The sequence below is a fragment of the Scylla paramamosain genome, chromosome 26 (assembly GCF_035594125.1).
Source record: "Scylla paramamosain isolate STU-SP2022 chromosome 26, ASM3559412v1, whole genome shotgun sequence".
NCBI classification, from domain to species: domain Eukaryota; kingdom Metazoa; phylum Arthropoda; class Malacostraca; order Decapoda; family Portunidae; genus Scylla; species Scylla paramamosain.
This window is the reverse complement of record NC_087176.1, coordinates 7,081,466-7,107,500: the sequence shown is the minus strand read 5'-3', so window position 1 is coordinate 7,107,500 and position 26,035 is coordinate 7,081,466. Positions and strand designations below refer to the sequence as shown.

The following is a 26,035-nucleotide window of genomic DNA, read 5'->3' as shown; positions in this document are numbered from 1 at the left end:
CACACACACAGGTATAATAATTAGATACATACATACATACATACATACATACATACATTACTGGATAGATGGATAAATAAAATTAATAGATAAATAAATAGATACATACATACATACATACTACATACATACTCGTACATACATGGATACATAAATTAATGTAAAGAGAGAGAGAGAGAGAGAGAGAGAGAGAGAGAGGAGAGAGAGAGAGAGAGAGAGGAGAGAGAGAGAGAGAGAGAGAGAGAGAGAGAGGGAGAGAGACGATACAACACCTATCAAAACGAAAAGAAAAACAGAGACACAAAAAATAACAAAGAAACAGAGTGAAAAAAAAAAAAACTCTGAAAAACCTAAGTTATCATAAGGAGTGAAACAAACACATTTATATTCGAGACACAAAGGGACGCCACACTAACGGGGAACGTTTGGCAAATAAGAACAAGGTAGGAGCGTTTGTTGAGCCGCGAAAGTGTGATGGATATCTGCGTTTGGAAGAAAGAAAGATTGGAAGCAGTGAATGAATAAGCAGATGATGATGATGATGATGATGATGATGATGGTGATGTGTGTGTGTGTGTGTGTGTGTGTCGTTACAAGCACGCCTTCCTTCACTGCATCCATCTCTCAGGTCTTATCTTCATCCAGCCTTCTCCTTCTCCATTTCAACTAAGTCTGTACATTTTTTCGCTATCTCTAATGCATGTTCATAGTATATTCTGCTTGAAGTACAGTCGCTTATCTATATTTTCCCTATGAAGCTCCAGTGGAAGTTACTGGCATTTTCAAGGGTGTTTTCGTGGTTCCAGTGATCGTTTAACAAGCTCTAGTGGAAGTTATTGGGGTTCTCAAGAGTGTTTTCATGGTTCCAGCGATAGTTTAACAGGCTCAAGTGGAAGTTACTGGGGTTCTCAAGAGTGTTTTCATGGTTCCAGTGATAGTTTAACAGGCTCTAGTGGAAGTTACTGGGGGTTTTACAAGGATGTCTTTGCGAGTGTTTTGTACGTAAAAGGAAAGGTTAAAAATAGTTAATATATACAATCGTTACGCGTTGCCTCGGCGATCACCTAACTCTTGTATGCATGTTGTAGACACTTAATATTCCTGAAATAAACTTGAATAGATGTATAAACCCAAACATCTATAGGTAAAGTTTCCCATTGTATATATCACGCCTGTACTGACATACTTACCTCAGCTGATGAAAAAAAATAAGAATAAATAAATAAATAAAATATATGAATAAATATATAAAAGAAATAAAAATGAGTACTTTTGAACCGCGTGCATTAGAGAGGGCGTTAAGTCACCATGAGGGAGGATGAAGGGAGGGCAAGGAGTTAGGTACAGGTGAGGGCGCGTTGTGGGGGGAGAGGGTAAAGGAAGGAGGGTGGTGAGGGAAATCGATTGTGTGTGTGTGTGTGTGTGTGTGTGTGTGTGTGTGTGTGTGTGTGTGTGTGTGTGTGTGTGTGAGCGTGTGTATATAATCCTCCAGTCTAACATGAGAGTGAAAGTGAGGTGAAAGTGAAAGAAAGACAAGACGGGAAGATAAAAACAAGGGGCCTTATCTTAACTGTGGTGCGTGTGTGTGTGTGTGTGTGTGTATGTGTGTGTGTGTGTGTGTGTGTGTGTGTGTGTGTGTGTGTGTGTTTGTGTGTCAGCCCCGCATGCCAGTGTAAGCCCGGAGCTCCAGGCGGCAGGAGTCACGCCCACCACCACCACTATCACTACCACAGCGGCCTTATTCTTGTCTCGACGCGGCGGGACGGAAGGAGAAAGAGAGATAAAAGAAGAGAAAGAGAGGAGAACATACAGAACAGGCGGAAGAAACGAAAGGAGAGAGAGAGAGAGAGAGAGAGAGAGAGAGAGAGAGAGAGAGAGAGAGAGAGATGAGAGAGAGAGAGAGAGAGAGAGAGAGAGAGCAATAAACAGATGGAAGGATAAAACAAACAGGATATAGAAAAGCGGAGAGGTGAAGAGACAGAAAAGGAACGGTGAAATTGAGGGAATAAAAGACAGAAAAACAGAGACACAGAGAGGAAAGAAGAAAAAGAGAGAGACAGAAAAAAAAAACAGAGAGGAACGGTGAAATAGAGAAAAGAAAAGGATCGGATAAAAAGAGAGACAGACAAAGGAATGAAAAGACAGGGAGTTAGACAGACACCGTGGGACAGACAGGACAGATAGACAGACGAAAGAACTAAGGAATACAAAGGAAGACCAAATAGCAACAGCCCCTTGAAGTCCTTACTAGCTATTCGGTTAACTATCCTTCGCTATCAGTGAGGAGACAGGATAGTACAACAGAAGGCTCCTCCCCACCTAACCAATCCCTCCAACCGAAGTCAACCGGAAATAGGAAGTGAATAACAAGTGGTATAGAAAAAAAAAAAAAAAAACGTAGAATTTGAGAGGACAGTGAAAAAAAAATTGTGGTCTGTCTCTTTTTGTGGTCTGTTTTTATTAGGAGTACTGAAAAAAACACACGTGGATTTTGAAAGAAGAGTGAAAAAAAAGAAAAGGAAATTAAAGTTTTGGTGTAGATATACTGTTGTCAGTGGCGGTGGGGAGTACTGTACAGTGTTTTGTGTACAGTGAGACAGACAGACAGAGAGCGGTAGAAGAAATAGACAGGACAGAGAAACAGAACTGACAGAAACAGACAGAAAGAAACAGAAAAAAAAAACACGTAGGACAGACAAAGAGAGGACAGAACAAAGACAGAAACAGAAAGGACAACCAAACAAAAAGGTCAAAGACAGAACGGACAGAAGAAACATACAGAGAAACAGACTGAGGGACAGAAGGAGGGACTGAAAGAGGCACCAGTGAATCAGGACAAACGGAGGACGAGATAGACAGACTGACAGACAGAGAGAGAGAGAGAGAGAGAGAGAGAGAGAGAGAGAGAGAGAGAGAGAGAGAGAGAGAGAGAGAGAGAGAGAGAGAGAGAGAGAGAGAGAGAGAGAGAGAGAGAGAGAGAGAGAGAGAGAGAGAGACGGAGGAAGAGAAACAAAATGACAGACGGAGGAAGAGAGAGACAGACAGACTGACAGACGGAGGAAGAGAGAAAGAGAGAGACAGAAGACAGACAGGACAAATGCGCCATGTCCCCCAACCTCGAGCAGACGCAGGACTCCCCCTCCCCCTCCAGCGAGACCAGCGAGGCGGGGGTCGGCGTGCCCTGCCCAGACCCCCGCCAGGAGCAGCCGTGGCCCAGACAGACGCGCCCGAAGTCCTCACCAGGGGAAAGACCAGGCCGGCGCGGGTCTGCGAGCTGGGAGGAGGAGGCGCTGGTGGTGGCCGACGTGGAGGAGGTGGGCGCGGTGGGTGGTGTGGGCGGCGTGGCGTGGGGCCAGGAAGCGCACTCGTGGGGTCAGGACGCCGCCCACACTGGGGTTCGCGGGCGCCCACGACGACGCAGACGACGATGAGGGTTAGTGTGTGTGTGTGTGTGTGTGTGTGTGTGTGTGTGTGTGTGTGTGTGTGTGTGTTGCGCTTTAGCGTCACCCTCCCCTTGGTTTTATGTATTTTCTGTTTCATACATCATGTTTGTTTTGTAATTTTGTATCAGCACTGAGCACTGTGGTCAATGAATTGCTCATCTGTCTACCTATTTATCTGTGGTCTGGCAGGCCGGATGGGCCGAGGGCGGCCCCCGTAGCCACCGTCAAGCTGGTGCTGGAAACTGGCGTGGGCGTGATCACACGGGCGTGGCCCCTCAACCAGCCCCTGCACGCCCCTCAGGACACAGCTCAGCCACACCACGCAGGTGCCCCGCCCAGTACGTGCAGGTGAGACTCAGCGACCCCGGGGCAGGCTCAACAAGGCAGGCGCCTCTAAGCCTTCCCCCCGGGGTGTGTCTGGCCCTTGTGGAGAGTGCTGGGACTTTTAAGTGACCTAAATCACGGGTAATCAAGGTGGGTGCGTGGTGCTTCCCAAGGGTGCATGAATTGTTTTCAAAAGGTACCTGGAAATACTGGGGTACATGGAGGGGTACACGACATGGCCAGTGTGTTGTACCTTTCGCCTGGTAAACTCAGGAACTTCCTGCCTAAGTCCGTATTTCCACCTGCCTGTGACTTGAACTCTTTCTCTTTCAAGAGGGAGATTTCAAGACACTTATCCTCCAATTTTGGATAATCCTTTGGCGTTCTCTTCGGGGACTGGCACCTCAGTGTTTCTCTCTCTCTCTCTCTCTTTCTCTCTCTCTTTCTCTCTCTCTCTCCTCTCTCTCTCTCTCTCTCTCTCTCTCTCTCTCTCTCTCTCTCTCTCTTCCTATTTAATGCCCTGAGCCAGTGTCCCTCTTACATAAAAAAAGAAGAAAAGTGACCTAATGTGGCCGTCCCTGCCGCCCACCCTCCAGTTAGTGCTGCGTGGGCGGATGCTGGGAGACGAGGCCACACTGCGGGGCGTGGGCGTGGAGGCGAACGAGACAGTGCAGGTGGGCGTGTCCTCCAAGCGCCCGCACACCCATCCCCTCACCCTGCTGGCGCCCACCTCACCCCCCTCTGCCCACCCCGGACGTCATCACGGTCATTGTGTCAGAAGGTGCGTCAGGCATGCAATGTCACACTCACTTGAAAAACACGAGAGAACGTGACTGTAAGAGCAACAAACTCATTTTAAGAGATAAGAACAGATGCAAGAAGCCATGCCTACCTGTTTACTCGTATCATTTCCATCAATAAATTTGTCTGATATTTTAAAGTTACTTAACGACTTGACACTAACAAACTGATTAATTAGTGAGTGCTTTCAATTCATCAACCACTCTAAGAGAACAGGTTTTCATCTGGAGTGGCAGAGGAATGAAAACAGGATCAGCAATCAGGTTGCCCAGCGCCGAGTCAATAGGGTGCTTTAAAAATAAGGTACAAATGGAGGTGATAGATAGAAAAAGGTAGGCATCTTTTGTACAGGTGTAGGTCTGATAGCATACAGCACCATTCTTATGTCCTTATGTTCTTACGTATTTTGATTCACTTTTGTTTTATCATTGTTTTCTCTCCTTCCTTTAACAAACTTACGGATGGGGATGATAGGAGGAAACAGACAGGCACGTTTCATACAGGGACTCCCATGTGTAGGCCTGATGGCTTCCTACACCAACCCTTGTTTACTTATGCTCTTTTTAACTGTTAAGGGCGGCCGCTGGAACACAGGGTAGTGGTGCTGGAAAGTACTGGAAGGAGATGGGAGGGTGGAGAGAGGGAGGGGTGTCACGACCTAAACCACAGCGCAGTTTCGTCAATATATAAATCCAATCTTTTACCAACAAGTTACTGTGCGTGTTGAGAAGTCGTAAACACGTGTGTGTGTGTGTGTGTGTGTGTGTGTGTGTGTGTGTGTGTGTGTGTGTGTGTTTAGTTGTTTGTGTTTTTATCAGAGAACTGAGTCAATCTTATCATGTTTTGTTTTATAATGATTATAATAACAATAACAACGATGATGATGATGATGTCTGTGTGTGTGTGTGTGTGTGTGTGTGTGTGTGGGAACGCGCGCGTCTTCCTCTCTGTTTATCTATGTATCCATATACCTATCTACCCATCTATCTCTTTGTCAATCAATCAGTCAATCAATCTGTCTATGTATCTATCAATTAGTCAACCTGTCTACCTATCTACCTACTTATCAATCCATCCGTCCATCTATCTCTCTATCTCTCTCTATCTCTCTATCTCTCTATCTATCTATCTATCTATCTACCTATCCACGTATCCATCTGTCAACCCACCTACCTATCCACCCACCTGTTAACGTATCTCCCTATATACCAATCTATCTATGTATCTATCCACTCCCCCCACCCACTCATCCACCTACCCTCTTACTTCTCCTAGGTGGTGGTGTGGAGCGGGAGGTGGTGGTGGAGGTGGAGTGGGCGAGTGGACCCAAAGTGTGGCTGGGAGGATTTCGCCACAAACTGTCTGGTCTCCACTACCACAACGCGGCCACGCAGACCCCTCGCGACGACTAGACCAGCACCGGGTGAGTTGATCTTGCTTACTTACTCTCATAAAGTGGTAAAAAAAGTATTGAAAAGTTTGGATAAGTAGATTGGTGCCTGATCCCCCCCTCCCCCTCTGTGTGTGTGTGTGTGTGTGTGTGTGTGTGTTATTTCTTGTGTTGCCATTAAGTTAGAGAGATTTTAATAAGTCGTAATGATGAAACATTTTGTCACAAGTGTGTTTTGGTGATGTTCTGAAGTGTATGAATGAGCTTTTCTGTCTGTCTGTCTGTCTGTCTGTCTGTCTGTCTGTCTTTCTGTTTGTCTGTCAGTCTGTCAGTCTGGCTATCTGTGTGTGTGTGTGTGTGTGTGTGTGTTCCGGGGGTTTTCATGAGGCGTATTGACATTCTGTGAAGTGTTTTGGTGATGTGTGTTGTGGTGTGATGTGTTCCGTGTGGTTGGCAAGCATATGTTTGTCTTTTCATTGACGAAGACTAACTGAGATAACTTGGCATCCACCTACTGTCACCACGGCAGGAAGGGTGACCCGTGGCTGCCAGACAGTGTGGGCGCGGACAAGAGGCACCCAGACCCGCCGCCACGCCCACACCCAGACCACCGCCCTGCACCCCTTGCTGGCCACGCCCACCCCAATCATCATTACCCCACGCCCATATGTTCCTGCTAGACAATATGACGTGGCTAAGGTAACTGGTGGTAGTGATGGTGGTGGTAGTGCAGTAGTAATGATCTAATAATAGTGACGATAATAATAGTGATGATAACAGCAACAACAACAACAACAAACAACAACAACAACAAACAACAACAACAACAACAACAATAACAACAACAACAACAACGAGAGAGAGAGAGAGAGAGAGAGAGAGAGAGAGAGAGAGAGAGTATATCATCCTACCCCAGCTACTCTTCTCTTATTTCGTCCCTCACCACACGCTCTCCAAGCACCACACTCATCACATGTCACCACAATAGCTTCAACTATCACGTGTACTCACCACAAATCCCTGAGACTCGTAATGGTGGAGAAATTAAGCAAAGTATTCGCGTAGGCACCCTAGTGTTGAGTAAATTTGGGTTCGTGAGATTTCGTTTTGTTAACGGGATCTCATTTACAGAGTTTTTTTTTTCTTCTTTTTTTATTGTATTTTTTTTTGTCTGTGTTTTTTGTTCTTTTATTTTTTTCTGTCAAATTTTATAGATTTTTCTCAATTTTTTTTTTTTTTTGCTGCTAACCGTTGACTTGATATTAACTGTAGCCTACTAATATATATATATATATATATATATATATATATATATATATATATATATATATATATATATATATATATATATATATATATATATATATATATATATATATATATATATATATATATATATATATTTATTTATTTATTTATTTATTTATTTATTTATTTATTTATTTTATGTCTATATGGATTTTTCTTCTTTGTTTAATATTTTCTTTCTTTTTTACTTGCTATAATTTATGGAATGTTTCTAGTAGTAGTTGTAGTAGTAGTAGTAGTAGTAGTAGTAGTAGTGGTGGTAGTAGTAGTAGTAGTAGTAGTAGTAGTAATAACAGTAATAGTAGTTGTAGTAGCAGAAATCATTATTTTCATATTATGTATTAGAAAACTAGCATATGATTATTAAGCAAAAAAATGTTACGAAAAATAGTAATGATAATAATACTAATAATAATGAAGTGTATCCATAGGGATGAGAGGGGTTAGCTTCACGCCTAACAATAATAACGACAATAATAATAATATGTCTTAATCCCTGTGTGTGTGTGTGTGTGTGTGTGTGTGTGTGTGTGTGTGTGTGTGTGTGTGTGTGTGTGTGTGCAGGTTGTAATGGTGCAAAAAATCGTGCGTGGTTTTCTTGGGCGGAGAAGGGCGACGAGAGTGGCAAGGGTGAGTATGCTCCTCTTCCTCCTCCTTCTCCTCCTCCTCCTCCTCTTCCTCCTCTGCCCACCTCCCAAACAGCCCAGTAAGAACATCAAGATCTATTGCTGTTTGGTCTTCCTCCTTCTCCTTCTCCTCTTCTTTTTTCTTTCTTTCATCTCTTCCTCTTGTCCTTGTTCTTCTTTTTTTTCTTTTTTCTCCTCCTCCTCCTTCTCCTCATCTTCATCCTCATCCTTTTCTTCTTCCTCCTCATTAATTCATATTGTTATATTTGTCAGTTTGGATGATATTGAAATAACATTACCATTTTCATCCAAACGCCAGGTTGGTTAAGCTAGGTTAGGTTTAAATAGATTAATTTCATTTATTTGATTACTATTATCCTTATTATATGGATCACAATTTAAAAAGAGCAAAATTTTAGTGCGTGTCTGGCGCAGGTGAAGGAAGGCAACATCGTAGGTTGATTCAGTTCGTTAATTTCATTGATAATCCCCTCATTGCATTGATCACGATATAAAAGAGCATTATTTTCCTGTGTGTGGTTGAGGTGAGGGCAGCAGCGGCGGCGTGCACAAGGCGAGTGAGTGAGGCGGACAGCGAGGAGCAGCGTGTGATCACTAGCCCCTCCTGCCCAAGCACTGAGGAGGACTTGGAGCCAAACCAGGTGAGTAAGTCCCAGACCACTGTCATTTTTTTTTTTTTTTTTTTTTTTGTTATTCAGGGTTATAGTACTTAGTGGACCCACTGGCGTATGGACTCAGAGTGTGGGGCACTCCTTAGGAACTACTGCAACCACTTCCATGCCAGAACCACGAAAACACCCTCGGAAACCCCAACAACTTCCACTAGAGCTTGTTAACCATCACTACTACATCCTGAAAACACCCTTGAAAACCTTAAATACCTTCCATTAGAGCAGTGGTTCTTAGCCAGGGGTGCTCGAGGCCTTTTTTAGTGGGTGCGATAGTGAAAAAAAAAAAAGGAAAATCCTGGTGCTGCTTTCTAAGGAGATCATGTGCAACAGTAAGGAGATCATTTCCTTTTTGAAGTGGCACACACAAAAGATGAACGTTTTGTCAATGAAGATAAAAAGAAAAAATCATAAAATTTGTATTTTAGGATTTATTTGTATTTCACCAATACAGGGGTGCGAGAACTGACTGCCCATTTGAAAGGGGTGCGTACATTGAAAAGGGTTAAGAGCCACTGCACGACCACCACCACCACCACCCCCACCACTAACCACAAATAGACCCATCAATATTACCATTACCACTACCACCACCACTAACCACCTCTCACCACCACCACCACCCCCCACCACAGCGGCGAGAGTGGCTGGTGCCCCTGACACAGCTGTACGCGCGCCTGGAAAACTGGCGGCGAAGGCAGGTGGCGCTGGTGACGGAGACGCTGAAGGGACGGGAGCGGCGCGCGGCGTTGGTGGCGCTCTTAGACAAGGAGACGGAGTTGCTGAGGGCGCTGGAGACTCACCGCGGGATTCGAACGGCGCGACGTAGGAACGCAGCTGTGGCACATTTCCTGCAGGAGGTGAGTGTGTGTGTGTGTGTGCGTGTGTGGTGTGAGGGTTGAGGTGTGTGAGTTGGGGGGTGTGAGGGGTGGGAGTGTATGTATGTAGAGGGTACGGGAACAGGGCCAGAGTATGGGTGTGGGAGACAGGAGTGTGTGTGTGTGTGTGTGTTTGTGTGTGTGTGTGTTATCTCCCTTTTGTGTACTGTCTCTCCTTATCAGTGTTTAACGCCCCTGCTCTCTCTCTCTCTCTCTCTCTCTCTCTCTCTCTCTCTCTCTCTCTCTCTCTCTCTCTCTCTCTCTCTCTCTCTCTCTCTGTTGTAGATAATGAGATAACGATGTCATAAGGTGGCATTATATATATATATATATATATATATATATATATATATATATATATATAGAGAGAGAGAGAGAGAGAGAGAGAGAGAGAGAGAGAGAGAGAGAGAGAGAGAGAGAGAGAGAGAGAGAGAGAGAGAGCAAACTTTCTTTTCTTAGCTACTTCTTCTTCTCCTTTTTCTTCTTCTTCTTTTTCTTCTTCTTTTCCTCATTTATTTTATTTTCTAGTTGATCTCGTTGTTGAGAGAAGGTGGGAGATGAAGGAAGCAAGCGAATGAGCGAATGAACCAATAAGAGAGTGAGTGAGTTGGAGCAAATGAACCACAGCAAGTAATTCATTGGCTCACTCACTCATTATTTTTCACCCGATTCTTGAGTGAGTGTACGTGAAAAGTGAGCGAGAGAGCAAGTGAAAGAGTGACTTAGAGCAACCAAAGCCATCCCACCCATAACATGAATATTCCCCAAGGTGGCGCGGCCTCAGGTGTGGGCGGTGAGTGGGCATGTGGGCGGCGTGGAGGTGGAGACGCCGGACACTCACCCCATCAGGACCCTGGCGGCACTGGCGACGGCACTCACTCAGGACGCCACGCCCGACGTGCGCGCTCACCACTTCCACACCCTCACTGCCACGGTAATGGACACACATACACACACACATACACACACACACACACACACACCTAACCCTCTATATATAATCCCCTTCCCCGTCCCCCGTCAGGTCGCCAGTCACCAGGGCGTGCAGGGTGCGGGGCGGGGCGGGCAACGTGTGGCGGGGGACCTACAGAGGCTGGCGGGCCGCGGCATCTCTCTCCTGACGAGGGGAACTTCCGACGCGCGACTCAGAGGGCTAAGGAAACGACTGCATGGACTTATTCTTACATATCTGCATGAAGTGAGTCTCTCTCTCTCTCTCTCTCTCTCTCTCTCTCTCTCTCTCTCTCTCTCTCTCTCTCTCTCTCTCTCTCTCTCTCTCTCTCTCTCTCTCTCGGTCGTTGTCTGTGTGTGTGTGTGTGTGTGTGTGTGTGTGTCTTTGTTTCGTGTTTATCTCCTCTTAAAATCTATTGCTACTGTTGTTGTTGTTGTTGTTGTTGTTGTTGTTGTTGTTGGTAGTAGTAGCAGTAGTAGTAGTAGTAGCAGTATACTCTGTTCGAGACTTAGAAACGTATGCCCCTCCTACAAGGTGGAGACACATCAGGCTTTGGGTTCATCTCTCAGGTCTTCCTCTCTTTCTCCTGGCTGGTAGATCCATCTCCAGCATCCTCCTCCTCCCGACACACTCCTCGTCTCTCCTCTTAACACAACACACCACCTCACTATTTGGCTGAATAAGATGTCTTGCATGACAACCCGCGCTGTTCTCTTTTCACGACTAGCTCAGTAATTTTGCCTCCTAAGTAAGAACACGCGATCTCTGCTACTCGCTGATTGGCCCTCGTGTTCCCAAGACATTCAGAGTAAAGTTTATATTCTAAAACACTTCTGGCCACACCTCCATTACACTCAAAAGGCTGTAGTTGAAGTTACACGGATTTTCAAGGATGTTTTTATATGGTTGCAGTGACAGATTAACAAGGTTTCTAGTTGATTAACAGGAGGAATACTCTTGAGAACTCGGCTAATCATTTCTGAGGCCTTTGAAAATTGTCATCGTGAAGTTGTAAGGGTTTTCAAGGGTGTTTTTATAATTGTAGTGACATATTAACGTTTTTTCTTTCTTTTTTAGATTATTATTAGAAGAAACACTCTTGAGAACTCGACTAATAATCTCTGTATTCTCGTGGTGTGTTTCCATAGGCGACCTATACTCTTACAAAAAACCTTCCACTCCATTCTCACTTTTATTCAGTTTAAGAAGCACAAGAGCCACTCACCAACTTCACGCATCCTTTGAGGGTGTCTGTGTAACTCTGGATCATCTTTGAGGGTGTCTATGTAACCCTGGGTCATTTTTCAGGGTGTCTATGTAACTTTGGATCACTTTTCAGGATGTGTGTGGAATTCTGGGTCATCTTTGGGTTATCTATGTAACTCTGGATCATCTTTGGGGGTGTCTGTGCAATTCTGGATTATCTTGCAGGTCCAGAATCGTGTGCCTCCTGTAGTTACGCCCAGGACAGTGAGGGCGGCGGGAGCCAGGCCGGTATTGCAGCCCACCCGCCTCTCCTGACACTCCGCCAAGGGAAAACGCAATAGGTACTTTCTCTCTCTCTCTCTCTCTCTCTCTCTCTCTCTCTCTCTCTCTCTCTCTCTCTCTCTCTCTTGAGTCATAACCCCAGCAGTAGTACAGTATTGTCAGCAGTAACACACTCCAAACATCCTCTAATACCTTGTCACGTCTTACAGCAAACGTCTCTAGTCCGTCCTGGCGGCGCCGTGAGTGAGGATCTGCCCTGCCACTAAAGAACGCAAGAGAGCCTGCTGGGAGGATCTGGAGTGTTTAACTGACAGCGATAGGGACCTACATACCCTGGTCTTCCTTCACTATCTGAGAGAGAACTGTGTCTGGACCTCAAAATAACACAAGGAAGGCTACTGGGAGGACCTGGAGTGTCTGAAACTTAACCTAATCTAAGCTAACCTAACCTATAACTGAGAGCTCTGGAATCTACTACATACAGTCCTTCCAGTCGCTGAGAGGATGGGAAACTGTATCCACTTCCCTCAAGAATAAATGGGAATTCTTAGCAAGGTGCGTTCAAGAGTACTGCTTATTGCCTCACTTCTAATCTTGACTCGGCCTAATGTTTGTAAGTTTAGAGCTTGTAAGTTTAGAGAAAAATTAACTATCTATTCTTTCATTTTCTCTTCCTGTCTGTCTGTTTGTCATTATCTCTGCTTGTCTGCCTGTTTGTCTGTCTGTTGTGGTCACACTATAGTATTCAGAATATTATGAAATGTTTATAAAATGAGAATATGCGAAATTTGCTTCTATATTCTTGTTTCCTCTTTTCTGTCTGTCTGTCTGTCTGTCTGTCTGTTTCTCTGTCTGTCTGTTGTTGTCACTATTATTGAGAGCATTGTGGAATATTTTTTACAGGGTTAAAACAGACAAAAATTACGATCTATTCTCTTATCTCTTTGTCTGTCTGTTGTAGTTGAAGTTGCAAGTGCAAGTTTCGAATAGACAGAATTTACTCTCTGTTCTCTCGCAGTAAAAAGGTTAAGACAAAGAAGAAAACAAATGGGCTATGGAGCAAATGAAAACCAGGAAACTGAGTGAACCTTTCATTTTACAGGATAAATGTGAATGAATACAGGAGGATAAGACCATCATTGCAGCATCTCCTCACCACCACCACCACCACCACCGCCACCACACGGACACACAGAGACACAGACACACTCATCTGTGCATTAAGGATGACGGGACAGCGACTGTGGCGAGATTCAAGGGCCAGAGAGTCGATTCCAGTTTGCAGCAATAGGAGTAATGGACGAGGACCAGCGGGGGCGTGAGACAGCCAGGCAGGACGAAGCCACCACGACCTTCAAAGTACCTGGGCGACTTGTGAACGTGGCCAGAGTTCCCTTGAGAGCTTCCTTGACGTACTGTAGAGCATCGGGCTTCCTGTAGTTTAGTTTAGTCCTCCGTTTGAATATCGAGTTACGTTTTCTGACGCACTTCCTCGTCCCTCGCCCTTCTTGCGTGGCACAGGCGAAGGAAAGTGGCTAGAGAGAGAGAGAGAGAGAGAGAGAGAGAGAGAGAGAGAGAGAGAGAGAGAGAGAGAGAGAGAGAGAGAAGGGAGGTGTTAGGGAGTGTGAGTGAGAAGTGTGCAGAAGTGGGATAGTGACAGAATGACACACTTCCTCGCTCTTGTAACGTGTCGGAGGCGAAGGGAAGTGGCGAGAGAGAGAGAGAGAGAGAGAGAGAGAGAGAGAGAGAGAGAGAGAGAGAGAGAGAGAGAGAGAAGGGAAGTGTGAGGAAGTCAAAAGAATGCAGAAGTGGAAGAGAGTGTGTAATGGTGTGACAGAATAAGAAAATTAAACACTTCTTCTCTCTTCATGTGTGTCAGAAGCGAAGGGAAGTGACCAAAGAGAAAGAAAGATTTTAAAAAGACACAGAATGGAAGTGTGAGGAAGTGTGTGAGAAAATCATAAGTTTACAGAATAGAAAGAGAGAGAATAACACACTTCGTTCTTCTGACACGTCAAGAAGCGAAGGGGGGTGATATTTAGATGTATACACCATAACACACCAAAGGGCAAGGCGAGAGTGACTGGATAAGGAGTGACTGGAGTGAGACGGTGCCTAGGGAGGAAGGACGTGACTGGTCGTGACTAGAAGGAAAGTGCCAAGGATAAGAGTGCATAGAAGTGCCTGGGAGTGCCTGGAAGTGCCTGGAAATGTCTGGGAGTGCGTGGGAGTGTCTGGGAGGGATGGGTGAGGGTGAGGGTGGTGAGGGAGGCTTCATCAGCCTTTCCTAGGGCGTGACCACACACACGAAGAGGCGGGAGTGCAGGGGAAGGGCGCAGATACACTCCGCCTCCTCCTTCAGTAGTCATACAGTTCCTCAGGTTGTCGTACTTGCTCGCCTCGCTTCCCGAATCTGTGGAGAGAACGACTTATTGTAATGATGACCAAATAAAGAGTCTTTTTAATCAGGTACGACATCTTTACACACACACACACACACACACACACACACACACACACACACACACACACACACACACACACACACACACACCTCGGCCTCCCAGCTATGGCGAAGTAGGCATTGAGGGCGTCCAGGTAGCGCCGCAGTTCTCCCTTGGACTTGAACACGTTGGGCCTGCTGGGGTACGGCACCTCCCCCGAGCTCAGTGTGCCAGCCAGCGCCGCCTCGTGCAGCGCCTGGATTGCATCCAGCGCCCCGCCCTCCTGTCTGCTGGGGAGCTGCGCCGCCCAGGCCGCCGCCACCGACACCACCACCACCGCCACGACCGTCAGCGTGCCCCGCATAGCCTGTGGAGGGAAGCGTTTTAATGCAGAGAATATACCTTCACTCTCAGGAACACATTCACTTTCATTCCAGGGAGAGCCGTCACTCTCACTATGAAAGACGCACTTTCATTATGAGGAATACACTTATACTGTATGGATATATTCTTTTTTTCTTATTATGAGGAAGATTGTTATTTTTGTCACTCACCCTCAGGGACACGTTTACTTTCACTATAATAAAAACATTTTCACTATGAAGAACATATTTTCACTACAGGAAGGGCTATCACTGTCAATCTGAGGAACTTATTTCAGGGAAGACAGTCACTGTCACGATCACTCCTAAGAAGAATGTCATTTTCACTCCAAGGAAAACTATTCATACTCACACACACACACACACACACACACACACACACACACACACACACACACACACACACACACACACATATAAGAGCAAATGCACAAATAACTAATTAAATAAATTAAATAAATAAGCAAATGAATAGGAAAATAGGTAAAAACTCCAAACATATAGTGACACAGATCGCTTTAGTCTGGGCACACTGCTGTCAGTGAGAGTGACGCGCTTCGACCAGGTGTTCCTATCTCTAGTTTTGTCTCGACTATGCGTAAACACGAAGCGCGCTCACACACTCAGTTCTTTCGCGGTGCACGGCTTGTGCCCTCAACGCTGACAGTCTTTAGTGTTTCTTTACTTGTTTTAATAAAGTGTAGAGTGCCCGGTAATGTAGTAAGAAGAGAAGACCAAGAGCCAATTAAAAGACCCTGGAGAAAACTAGTTGAGGGAAGGAGGGTCAAGAGGAAGACAATGAGATGGAGGGGGATGAGGTAGAACTGCCAAGGATGGGATTCACAGAGAAAGATGCAAGAAACAAAAACAACTGGAAGAGACACATGGCGCCAATCCTGACTCTGGGGAAATGGCGAAAGGAGAAAAAAGAAAGAAAGAAAGAAGACTGACTGCCCGGTGCCGTGTCCTTGTGTCGGTTTCTTCTACGCTGTCAATGCATGTGAGTACGGTTTATGATGCTGTACCATGACACTTGTATACTCCTTTCATAACATCCATAAACCTTCTCTCAGGTCTCTTTCTCTTTCTCCTGCCGGTTAGATCAATCTCCAGCATTCTACTTCCCACATAATTTTACTCCTCCCCCCTCTCCAGCTTTGTCCCCAAATCTATACAAGTTATCTCTGATGTGTTCCTGCCTGATTCTGTCCTGCCTTGCTCGGGATAGCAACACGTCTTGTTATTCCCGCTTGATTGGGAGGGAACAGAGCAGTATGGGTCCCGCCAGCTCATTGGAAAGACTTAATGACGCGATTCTGGCAGTAAATCATTCCCTACTCGAGAACGTATTGGTGAGGAAGAAGTTTAGTGAAAGTCCGAGTGTGAGAGGTAAGACAGATGACGTAGTAGATATCGATCAATTTGTCATTGTGTTGTTTTGTGGTAAATTAAGAATATGATGATGCACTGGAGGGTGGCTGGGGGAGAGACTGTCATTTAGATTACAACAAGGTAGTTACATTAAGGACGTGGACTTTCTGAGAGAGGGAAGGGAGACGAGAAGTGGTGGCAGGCAGCGATACATTTGTCACTGTGTTATTTTGTAGTATGATGATATAAGGGAGGATAGTTGGGAGTGAGAATATTGTAGAATTAGATTATAAGGTGGTTAGCTTAAGAGGAGAATGTGTGGACTTGTCGAGAGAGGAAAATTATTTTGTATGGCAGGGTGACAGTGGGAATATGGACGTGTTGGAGGAAGCCCAAGCGTTAAACCAAGCGGTGCCTCTCCACACTCTCCCGGGAATTCACCTACGTACACCCAGCGCGGCGTCCCTCCCTCCCTGTCAGTACAACTGCTGTCTTAGCCAAAGATATACAACAATTTCGTTACGAAAAAGAAAACGAAATAAAAATTAATCAGACGGAACAAAATAAAACGGATGAAATCATAAGTTGGAGAGTAAACTGAAATGAAGCAATGATAAAATAAAAACAAAAAGAAGCTACATGAAATGAAATGAAAAAAAGAACAATGTTATGAAAGAAAAAAAAGATAATTAGTACATCTTGCGCAGGAAATTAAATGAAATTTTAATGTAATAATTGCAAAACTTGGTGGTAGTAAAAAGAAAAAAAAGGAAAAATAGGAAAGTAAGTAAAAATAAAAATAATAAATAAAAATTAAAACAATAAGAAGAAAATAAATAACTAAAATAATAAATAAATTAGAGAAATGAATTAGAAGTTTGCACATTGTTACATTTACTGATGCCATCTCAATTGTTTCTGTTTGTTTGTTTTACAGAAATGGGACACACACACACACACACACACACACACACACACACACACACACACACACACACACACACACACACACACACACACACACACACACACACACACACACACACACACACACACACACACAGAGAGAGAGAGAGAGAGAGAGAGAGAGAGAGAGAGAGAGAGAGAGAGAGAGAGAGCGTGTGTGTGTTCATGCATGTACTATGTATGTATGTATGTATGTATGCATATATGTATGTATGTATGTATATGTATGTATGTATGTATATGTGTGTGTGTGTAAATCATAATTTTCTTTCTTACTATTTTTCTTCTCTTTTCCTCTTTCCTTGCTTCCCTCCTTTCTTTCTTCCCTCCCTCCCTCCCTCCCTCCCTCTTCTCCCTCACTCCAAAGTGGAGAGAGAGAGAGAGAGAGAGAGAGTAATCAAAAACTTTAAGAGAAGGGAAGAAGGAGAGAAAAGGGAGAGAGAAAAGGGAGAGGGAAAGAAAAGAAGAAAGAGGAAGGGAGGGAAAGGGAAGGAAAGAGGAGAGGAAGGAAAAACTCCATCACTCTGTTACCTGGAGGAAATATTTCACGATAAGGTAAAGGAGGACAGACTGGGAGAGCTGTGGTGGTGGTGGTAGTGGTGGTGGTGGTGGTGGTAGTAGTAGTAGTAGTAGTAGTAGTAGTAGTAGTAGTAGTAGTAGAAGTGGTAGTAGTAGTAGTAGTAGTAGTAGTAGTAGTAGTAGTAGTAGTAGTAGTAGTAATAGCAGCAGCAGCAGCAGCAAGAACAGTAGTAGAAATAACAATAACATCATTAATAATATCATCCCTAGTAAAAAAAAATAGAGACATCTTTATATACTCTCCCTCTTCCTCTCCCTCTCCCTCTCTCTTGCGTCCAGGTGAGAGTGACAAGCCGCCGCTCGTTCCTCTCACCTAATTAGGCACTGCGAATTTTCATTAGACACCAAATTGAGTGAAAATTATTCCCTTAGTGGGGTGGTGGTGGTGGTGGTGGTGGCGGTAGTGGTGGTCATGGTGAGAGAGAGAGAGAGAGAGAGAGAGAGAGAGAGAGAGAGAGAGAGAGAGAGAGAGAGAGAGAGAGAGAGAGAGAGAGAGAGAGCGGGGGGTATAAACACACACACACACACACACACACACACTCACTCACATTTCAATTTAGATCCTGTCTCCCACTGATTCTTTCTTTCTTTCTTTCTTTCTTTTCTTTCTTTCTTTCTTTCTTTCTTTCTTCCATGATTCAAACATTTTCTTTCCCTTACAAGGATTTACTTTTGTTTACATTCAGAACACAGATTTACATCGTCGAAGAGTCATCTGCTCTGTCTGTCTGTCTGTCTGTCTGTCTATCTGTCTTTCTCTTTATCTATCTATCTATCTATTATCTTTAAGTTTCTTTGTTTATCTATCTATCTATATACCTATCTATCTACTTACAAGTCTGCCTGTCTATCTTTTCATTGATTTCTTTTTTTATCTATCTACCTATCCATTTACTCTCTATTTCTCCATCTAGCAGTCTATATAATTGTATGTTTATCTCTCTCTCTCTCTCTCTCTCTCTCTCTCTCTCTCTCTCTCTCTCTCTCTCTCTCTCTCTCTATCTATCTATCTATCTATCTATCTATCTTTTTATCTATCTATATGTTTATTCATCTACTTTCCTGCCTATCTACCTATTTACAAAAGAACACAAAGGAAGAACACGTAGCGGCAGCAGATTTACCGGCTCTTAAGATACTCTCTTCAATAATCAACACATTCTAACATAAAGCAAATAAATAAATAAATAAATAAATAAATAAAATAAAATAAAATAAAATAAATGAAAGTAGAATATTAAACTTCAAAATCTAACTCGCTTTTTGGTAAACCACCCAACTGGCTTTCCACAATTCAAGGGTTCAGTTCTGGCTAGCGGCGAATTTCACGGCGGGAGAGGCAGCGTTTTCCTTGTAACTCTATTTGCGCCTCCTAACTTAATTCTACTTCAATTTTCCAGGGTGTTTAGTGTGATATCTACGCCAATATAGTTCTCTCTCTCTCTCTCTCTCTCTCTCTCTCTCTCTCTCTCTCTCTCTCTCTCTCTCTCTCTCTCTCTCTCTCTGGTCGTCTTTTAACCAAGTGGAGAGAGAGAGAGAGAGAGAGAGAGAGAGAGAGAGAGAGAGAGAGAGAGAGAGAGAGAGAGAGAGAGAGAGAGAGAGAGAGAGAGAGATTCAGCCAGTTAGTCGGTCACACACACACAAATAGATAGAAGCTATAACAACCAAGCAATTAAACAAACAAAAGAGACAGGAAAAAATAGAAAATAGAAATAACAAAACATAAACGAAACGGGAGTCAGTGAAATGGGAACCCGTTAAGAAGACTTGTCTCTCCCTCGACACCAATCATCGTAATCATCAGTCATTGTTCAATACACTAGGCGGTGCCGTTGCAAATATTTCACCTCCCAGCCCTCAATAACAGGAACACCTCTTGCTACAGCCCGTATTCTGAAACGTTTTGCTTCTTCCCTCAGTCAGTAGGACAGTACAGACGAATGCTCCTCCCTGCATCAGTCACCTTCACCAGTTGCTCCCTCACGGCGTTGGAAGGGCAGACTATAATGAAATTCCTAAGAAGACTGATAAAGAAAACGAAGGTTAAGTCTCGTGTTTCCATTAGCCAGGGAACGCCAGCTAAATGATTAGTGTGTGTGTGTGTGAGACTAGCATTTAACCAGCGTCGTGAAAGACACATCAGAGCCACTCTCTTCCAAACACACCTCAATAAATAAGATCTTAACACCCAATACAGATTATAGAAGAAAATACTTCAGAAAACAACACAAACGTCTGGCTTTTCCGTTAAAATTCCCGTAAAATCGCTTTATCTCACCGTGTCCTCTCCTCACCGCTCCCCTTCACTCGTTCCAAAGCCACACACGTCCCAGCGTGCCACGTACACCAGCATTATATATATGTAGGAACGCATTCAGAGACTCTTTACTCTCACCACGACAATTTTCAAAGACTGCAGAGATGATTAGCCAGGTTCTCAAGAGTTTATTTTTTTCTTTTGATAATGTAGAAATCTTGTTAATCTGTCACTACAGAACCATAAGAACACCCTTTTGAATGTAGTGGAGGTGCGGCACAGAAGTGTTTCAGAACAGGAATACAAACAGCAACTCACCTTGAAGTACTTAGTTGGTTGTTTGTATACCTGTCTTACTCTATTAGTGGAAGAGGCAGGATACCAAAATAGGAAAGGAAAAGAAGAATAGCAAAATAGATGACTGAAGGTAGCTAAATAGATGACAGCACAAAAATAGAAGGTCAAGGAATAAGGATAGGATAAAGAAGAAGAAAACAACATGGGACAACAAGATGGGATAACAAAGCAGAAGAATGAAGGTAGAAAGTAAAAGGTTCACACTAGCAAAGCAGAAGACAGGAAAGCAGAAGGATGAAGGTAGAACGTAGAAAGATGACAGAAGCATAGATGGCTGAAGATGAGAGAATACAAAATAGAGGGTAGAAAGTTCGTAGAAAGTTCACATTAGCAGATTAGAAGGTTGACAGCAGCAAAACACATGACTGAAAGTAGAAAAGTACACAGCTACGTAGGTACACAACACACCCACTGCACTTGCCCGGACAACACTACGCTAAAACATTGACTACACTCAAAATTTACTCGCGGGAAAAGAAATAATAAAATAAAATGAGAAAACGTTAATATTGCGTGTTGAAGAATGTGTTGTTATTATTGTAGGTGTATGAGAGAGAGAGAGAGAGAGAGAGAGAGAGAGAGAGAGAGAGAGAGAGAGAGAGAGAGAGAGAGAGAGAGAGAGAGAGAGAGTGGGGGAAGATAATGGAGGAAAAGAGAGAGAAAATAGGATTTTTGGAGGGAAGGAGAGAGAGAGAGAGAGAGAGAGAGAGAGAGAGAGAGAGAGAGAGAGAGAGAGGTTTGAGGGAGGAAGGAAGAGATACAATGGAGGAGAGAGAGAGAGAGAGAGAGAGAGAGAGAGAGAGAGAGAGAGAGAGAGAGAGAGAGAGAGAGAGAGAGAGAGAGAGAGAGAGAGAGAGATGGGTTTGAGGGAGGAAGGAAGAGATACAATGGAGGAGAGAGAGAGAGAGAGAGAGAGAGAGAGAGAGAGAGAGAGAGAGAGAGAGAGAGAGAGAGAGAGAGAGACAGGAAGCTGAGATGATGAAAAATGGTTACCTGGCAAAGTGGAGATTAGAGAGGCGAGGTGTGGCGAGAGTAACCTGATGCCTGTTTGTGTTGGGGGCGTGTGTGTGTGTGTGTGTGTGTGTGTGTGTGTGTGTGTGTGTGTTTCATTTTGTCATTCAGAAATGTTTGTTTGTGGGATGTTGTGTGTGTGTGTGTGTGTGTGTGTGTGTGTGTGTGTGTGTGTGTGTGTGTGTGTGTGTGTGTGTGTTCTCTTACGTTATTGTATCTTGACAGGACTGGGTCAAGTTTGAAATATCCCGTCTTTTTAAATATTTTTTGGTAATATTTTTCTTGCAAAGTGTGAATGTGTGTGTGTGTGTGTTTGTATGTGTGTGTGTGTGTGTGTGTGTGTGTGTGTGTGTGTGTGTGTGTGTGTGTGTGTGTGTGTGTTTGCCGTGAAGGGGGTGGCTGCCCGGCATAATGTTTACCCACCAAAATGGAAAAAGAGAGAGGAAAAGTTATGACCGAAAAAAAAAAGAAAGAATATATACAAAGTTTATGGTGAAGAGTGAAGAGCGACAGAACACGAGACACTGAGACTGACGGAGGCGAGGCGAGACGGAGGAGTAGATGGACAGGAGGATGGAGATAAACAAACGCCACCAAGAGAGAGAGACAGAGACAAATTAATAGATGGATAAAAAGACACAAACGTTACGAGAAGAGATATAGACAGATGAAGAGCGGGACAGATGGACAGAGAGAAACAAGCGCCAGCACAAGAGGACAGACAGAGAAAAAAGAAAAATGAACAGGAAAACAGAGAGAAACAAGACGCCTGGAGAACAAAAAGAGACAGAATTATGAAGAATGATAGACACAGAAACGGACGCCACCACACGAGGGTAGACAGAAAAAAAAAACAAAGGAATAGACGAAAAGAAACAGGGTAGACGCAGACAGATGGAAAGATGGACACGAACACTTGAATTCAGAGAGAGAGAGAGAGAGAGAGAGAGAGAGAGAGAGAGAGAGAGAGAGAGACGTCACGACAAGAGGAGTGGACAAAATGATGTACAGACAAGTGGACAGAAATATAAATACACACTTGTTATCACTTTCATACATATAATCTAGAATCCTTTCTCCCGTATTGCTTAAAATAAAAAGAATAAAGAAATAAAAGACATTTAAATTAGCTAATACGTCTCTCTCTCTCTCTCTCTCTCTCTCTCTCTCTCTCTCTCTCTCTCTCTCTCTCTCTCTCTCTGATAAGGGATCAAAAGTACCAGAGGTGCCAATGCTCACTTTTCTCATATTTTGTTGCCAGATGAAAGATATTTTGATGATACTGAAGAAAACCAAATTAGTGACGCTGTGGCTCTCTTGGAGGAGGAGGAGGAGGAGGAGGCAGAGAAGAAAGAAGAGGAGTAGAAGGAGAATGAAAAGGAGGAGGAGGAGGAAGAGGAGGAGGAGGAGGAAGAGAAGGAGGAGGAGGAGGAGGAGGAGGAGGAGGAGGAGGAGGAGGAGGAGGAAGAGGAGGAGCAGGAGGAGGAGTATAATAAAGAGGGCGAAGAGGAAGAGGAAGAGGAGGAGGATGAGGAGATGTGTGGTAGGGAGGATAATGAGAAGAGAGGAAAGTGACAGGATGTGTGAGGTAAATTAGAGGGGGAAGAGGAAGAAGAAGAAGAGGAGGAGGAGATGAAAATGAACAAGAACAAGAAAAAAAGGAAAAATAGAACAAAATAATAAGAAACATAGAAGAACAAAATAAGAATAAGAAGAGTAAGAACAAGAAAAAGAATAAGGAAAAAGGGATTAGAAAATATACGAAAACCAAGACAAACAAGAGAAAGAAAACAAGATGGATACCAAAAGATACCAAAAGAAAAGGCAAAAAAAAAAATAAATATAAAATAAAATAAAATAAATAAATAAATAAAATTCTCCATTCCTTCACCCATGAACTCAAACCCTCTGGAGAAACAATGAAGATCACCTTGCATCTTAACGTGGGCTATATTCAGAAAAGCTTTGCTCTCTCGCCACGACTATTTCCAAAGGACTCAGAGATGATAACCCGGGTCCTCAAGAGCGTTTCTCCTGTTAATGATATAAAATTCTTGTTAATCTGTCACTAGAACCATAAAAATATCCTTAACGCCCTGTCACTTCAGCTAGAGGCTTTTGAATGTAGTCAAGGTGCAGGGCAGAAACGTTTCAGAATATGGGATCTGAGAATTTGTGTTACTATGTGTTTCCTCTTAGTGTTCAGGGTTGTGAAAGAGTGCAGTGTGTTGAGGTCACGGGAACAGGGCACAGCGACGCAGCCACGCCGCCACACACTCGGAGGCGGCCCGCGCATCACATCACACACACACACACACACACACACACACACACACACAAAGCCTCGTGTTTTCAAAAGGCTTCTTTCTCTTTTGACTGTTTTCAAAGGATACTGATATTATTTGTCGAGTTCTCATAAGTGTTTTCTTATGAATAATGCAAAATCCTTGTTAAACTGTCACAAGAATCATGGAAACATTTTTGAAATACCAACCTCGTGATTTGAAAGGCTTTTTTGTCTCTATTGAATGTTTTCAAAGACCATGGAGGTGACTAACTTGAGCGTTTTTCGTCTGTGATGAGAATTCTTGTTAAACAGTGACTAGAATCATGGAAACACCCTTGAAGCACCCTACCTCTTATATGAAGCGCTCTGTTCTGTCTTTTGATTCAGTTCAAAGGCCACGGAGATGGGTTAGTGTTTTCTTGTCAGTGATGTAGAAATAATAGGCTCGAGCTTGATATAGTTAGATCTCAAAAAGGAAATAAGAAGGAATTTGTGGATGGATGAATAGAATACTTAGCAATCAGGCTGCTAGTGCCGAGTCAATAGGGAGCTTTAAAAGAAGACAAGGCAGATTAATGGATGAGAATGATAGGTGGAAAAAGGTAGGCATGTTTTATACAGGGACTGCCACGTGTTGGCCTGATGGCTTCCTACAGCAATCCTTTCGTTCTTGTGTTCTTAGATTTAGAAAAGAAACAGGAAGAAATTGACTCTGAAATATAGTGGTTGATGAATATAAGTGAATGAATAATCAGGTTGTTAGTGCTGAATCATTAAGAAGCTTTAAAAGAAGACAGATTTATGGATGAGGATGATAGGTGGAAATACTAGCAGATAGGCATGTTCTATACAGGGATTACCACGTGTAGGCCTGATAGCTTCTTACACCAACCTTTGTGTTCTTATGTTCTAACTCGAAGAAAGGTTGGACAAATGTGTGAGACGGGCATCAACTGCCCCAACTTGGAATCGAATCGAGACCCGTGGGTTGTTATCAAGCACGCTGGCCACTGCGTCACGGAATGCAGGAAAGGGAAGACAGTGCAAATTATCTACGTGATGGATAAAAACGAGGAAGACGAAGACTTAGGAACAATAGACTGAAAGAAAAAAACTAACACATTAAAAACAATAAACAAAGCAGATTTAGGAACGAATGAGAGAAAAGTGGTCTTGAAAAAAATCTAGAAAAACAGAGATTGAGAAACAAGTGGTAAGGAAGAACACTCGAAATAATAAGTAAAGAACGTTTAGAAACGAATGAGAAAGAGATAAATGAACATACTTGTCGCGATGAAAAAAAAAAGTGCAAGGAAAACTGAGATTTAGAAACAGGAGAGTGAGAGAGAAAAGAAATCAATACGTGAAGAATAATAAACAAATAAGTAGCCTAGAAACAAACAAAAAAACTGGAGATAAGAATTCAGATCCCACAGGTCAGAAAATAATTAAATAATGGGGAAGTGAGAGGAAGGAAACACAGTAATCAGAAAAAAAGTCTACAACAGAATAAATGACAAACTTAGAAACGAGACAAAAGATTTTTTTTTTTATGAGGCTTGGAAATAGAAGAAAATAACATGATGAGAATACAAGGAAAGGAAAACACTAAATTTATAACATGAAAGAGAGAGAGAGAGAGAGAGAGAGAGAGAGAGAGAGAGAGAGAGAGAGAGAGAGAGAGAGAGAGAGAGAGAGAGAGAGAGAGAGAGAGAGAGAGAGAAAGAAACTTTCCAGTGATAAAAGAAAAAAAAGAAAAAAGTCGAGAAACAGAAACTGGTAAATAAAATAAAGAAAATAGAAGGCAAAGGTAAAAAAAAATAAATAGATAGATAAATAAATAAAATGATAACGGGAAAGAATGAAAATAAACCAAAAAAAAACAAGAAAAACTTTTTAGAGACGAAATAAAACAAAAGAACGAAAAAAAGGAAGACGTGAAAACACTGAAAGGGATAATAAAAAGATAAATAAATAAATAAATAAGGAGAAAAAGAAAGTATAAAATTTACAACTTAAAGAAAAAGTTGAAGAAAAAACAAGAAATGGATGAAAAAAAGGAAGAAAATGAAAGTACACGATAAACTGAAGAACGGAAAAAAAAAAGAAACAAGGAAGCTTAAAAAGAAAAGAAAAAAAAAGAGATTTGAAGGATAGAAGATGAAGAAAGAACAGGAAGAAAAGAAGAACAACAAAAAACAAGAAGAGCAATAAAAAGAAGAACGAGGAGGAGGAGGAGGAAAAAATAAATAAATAAATGAGAACAAGAAGAAAAAAAAAAAAAAACAGAGCAACAACAAGAAACCCAAAACTATTTAAAACAAGAATATAAAATAAAAAATAAAAAAATAAGACACAAACTTTTAACACAGGGGGGAAACTTAAGCCAAGTCAAGTGAAGCTAGGTGGGTCACTTACCTGAGAGGTGGATGGGTGTTATCCGGGACGGAGCTTCGGCGTTAGTGGTCACACGGAGAGACA

The 26,035-nt window shown here is 43.1% G+C and overlaps 2 protein-coding genes across 2 annotated transcripts; one reads left to right on the top strand and one right to left on the bottom strand.

Annotated features, from left to right (window-relative positions):
* Positions 1 to 3,634: 3,634 nt before the first annotated feature.
* On the top strand, positions 3,635 to 13,139 carry LOC135113653 (IQ and ubiquitin-like domain-containing protein). Its single transcript, XM_064029087.1, has 12 exons — positions 3,635 to 3,791; positions 4,364 to 4,548; positions 5,844 to 5,991; positions 6,488 to 6,657; positions 7,831 to 7,896; positions 8,438 to 8,554; positions 9,217 to 9,441; positions 10,229 to 10,393; positions 10,484 to 10,657; positions 11,843 to 11,958; positions 12,109 to 12,454; positions 13,002 to 13,139. The coding sequence occupies exons 5-10, from the start codon at positions 7,837 to 7,839 to the stop codon at positions 11,930 to 11,932; spliced, it is 831 nt and encodes a 276-aa protein (XP_063885157.1). The 5' UTR covers positions 3,635 to 3,791; positions 4,364 to 4,548; positions 5,844 to 5,991; positions 6,488 to 6,657; positions 7,831 to 7,836; the 3' UTR covers positions 11,933 to 11,958; positions 12,109 to 12,454; positions 13,002 to 13,139.
* LOC135113654 (uncharacterized) lies at positions 12,978 to 26,035 on the bottom strand. Its single transcript, XM_064029088.1, has 3 exons — positions 25,973 to 26,035; positions 14,454 to 14,710; positions 12,978 to 14,312 (listed from the first exon to the last, which is right to left on the bottom strand). Exons 2-3 carry the CDS (start codon positions 14,705 to 14,707, stop codon positions 14,258 to 14,260), a joined length of 309 nt encoding a protein of 102 aa, XP_063885158.1. The 5' UTR covers positions 14,708 to 14,710; positions 25,973 to 26,035; the 3' UTR covers positions 12,978 to 14,257.

Coding starts and splice junctions, on each gene's coding strand:
- LOC135113653 (XM_064029087.1), top strand. CDS start 7,837: ATGGTGCAAAAAATCGTGCGTGGTTTTCTTGGGCGGAGAAGGGCGACG. Junction 8,555..9,216: donor AGGACTTGGAGCCAAACCAG/GTGAGTAAGTCC, acceptor CCCCCACCACAG/CGGCGAGAGTGGCTGGTGCC. Junction 10,658..11,842: donor TTCTTACATATCTGCATGAA/GTGAGTCTCTCT, acceptor ATTATCTTGCAG/GTCCAGAATCGTGTGCCTCC.
- LOC135113654 (XM_064029088.1), bottom strand. CDS start 14,707: ATGCGGGGCACGCTGACGGTCGTGGCGGTGGTGGTGGTGTCGGTGGCG. Junction 14,313..14,453: donor GCCATAGCTGGGAGGCCGAG/GTGTGTGTGTGT, acceptor TTCTCTCCACAG/ATTCGGGAAGCGAGGCGAGC.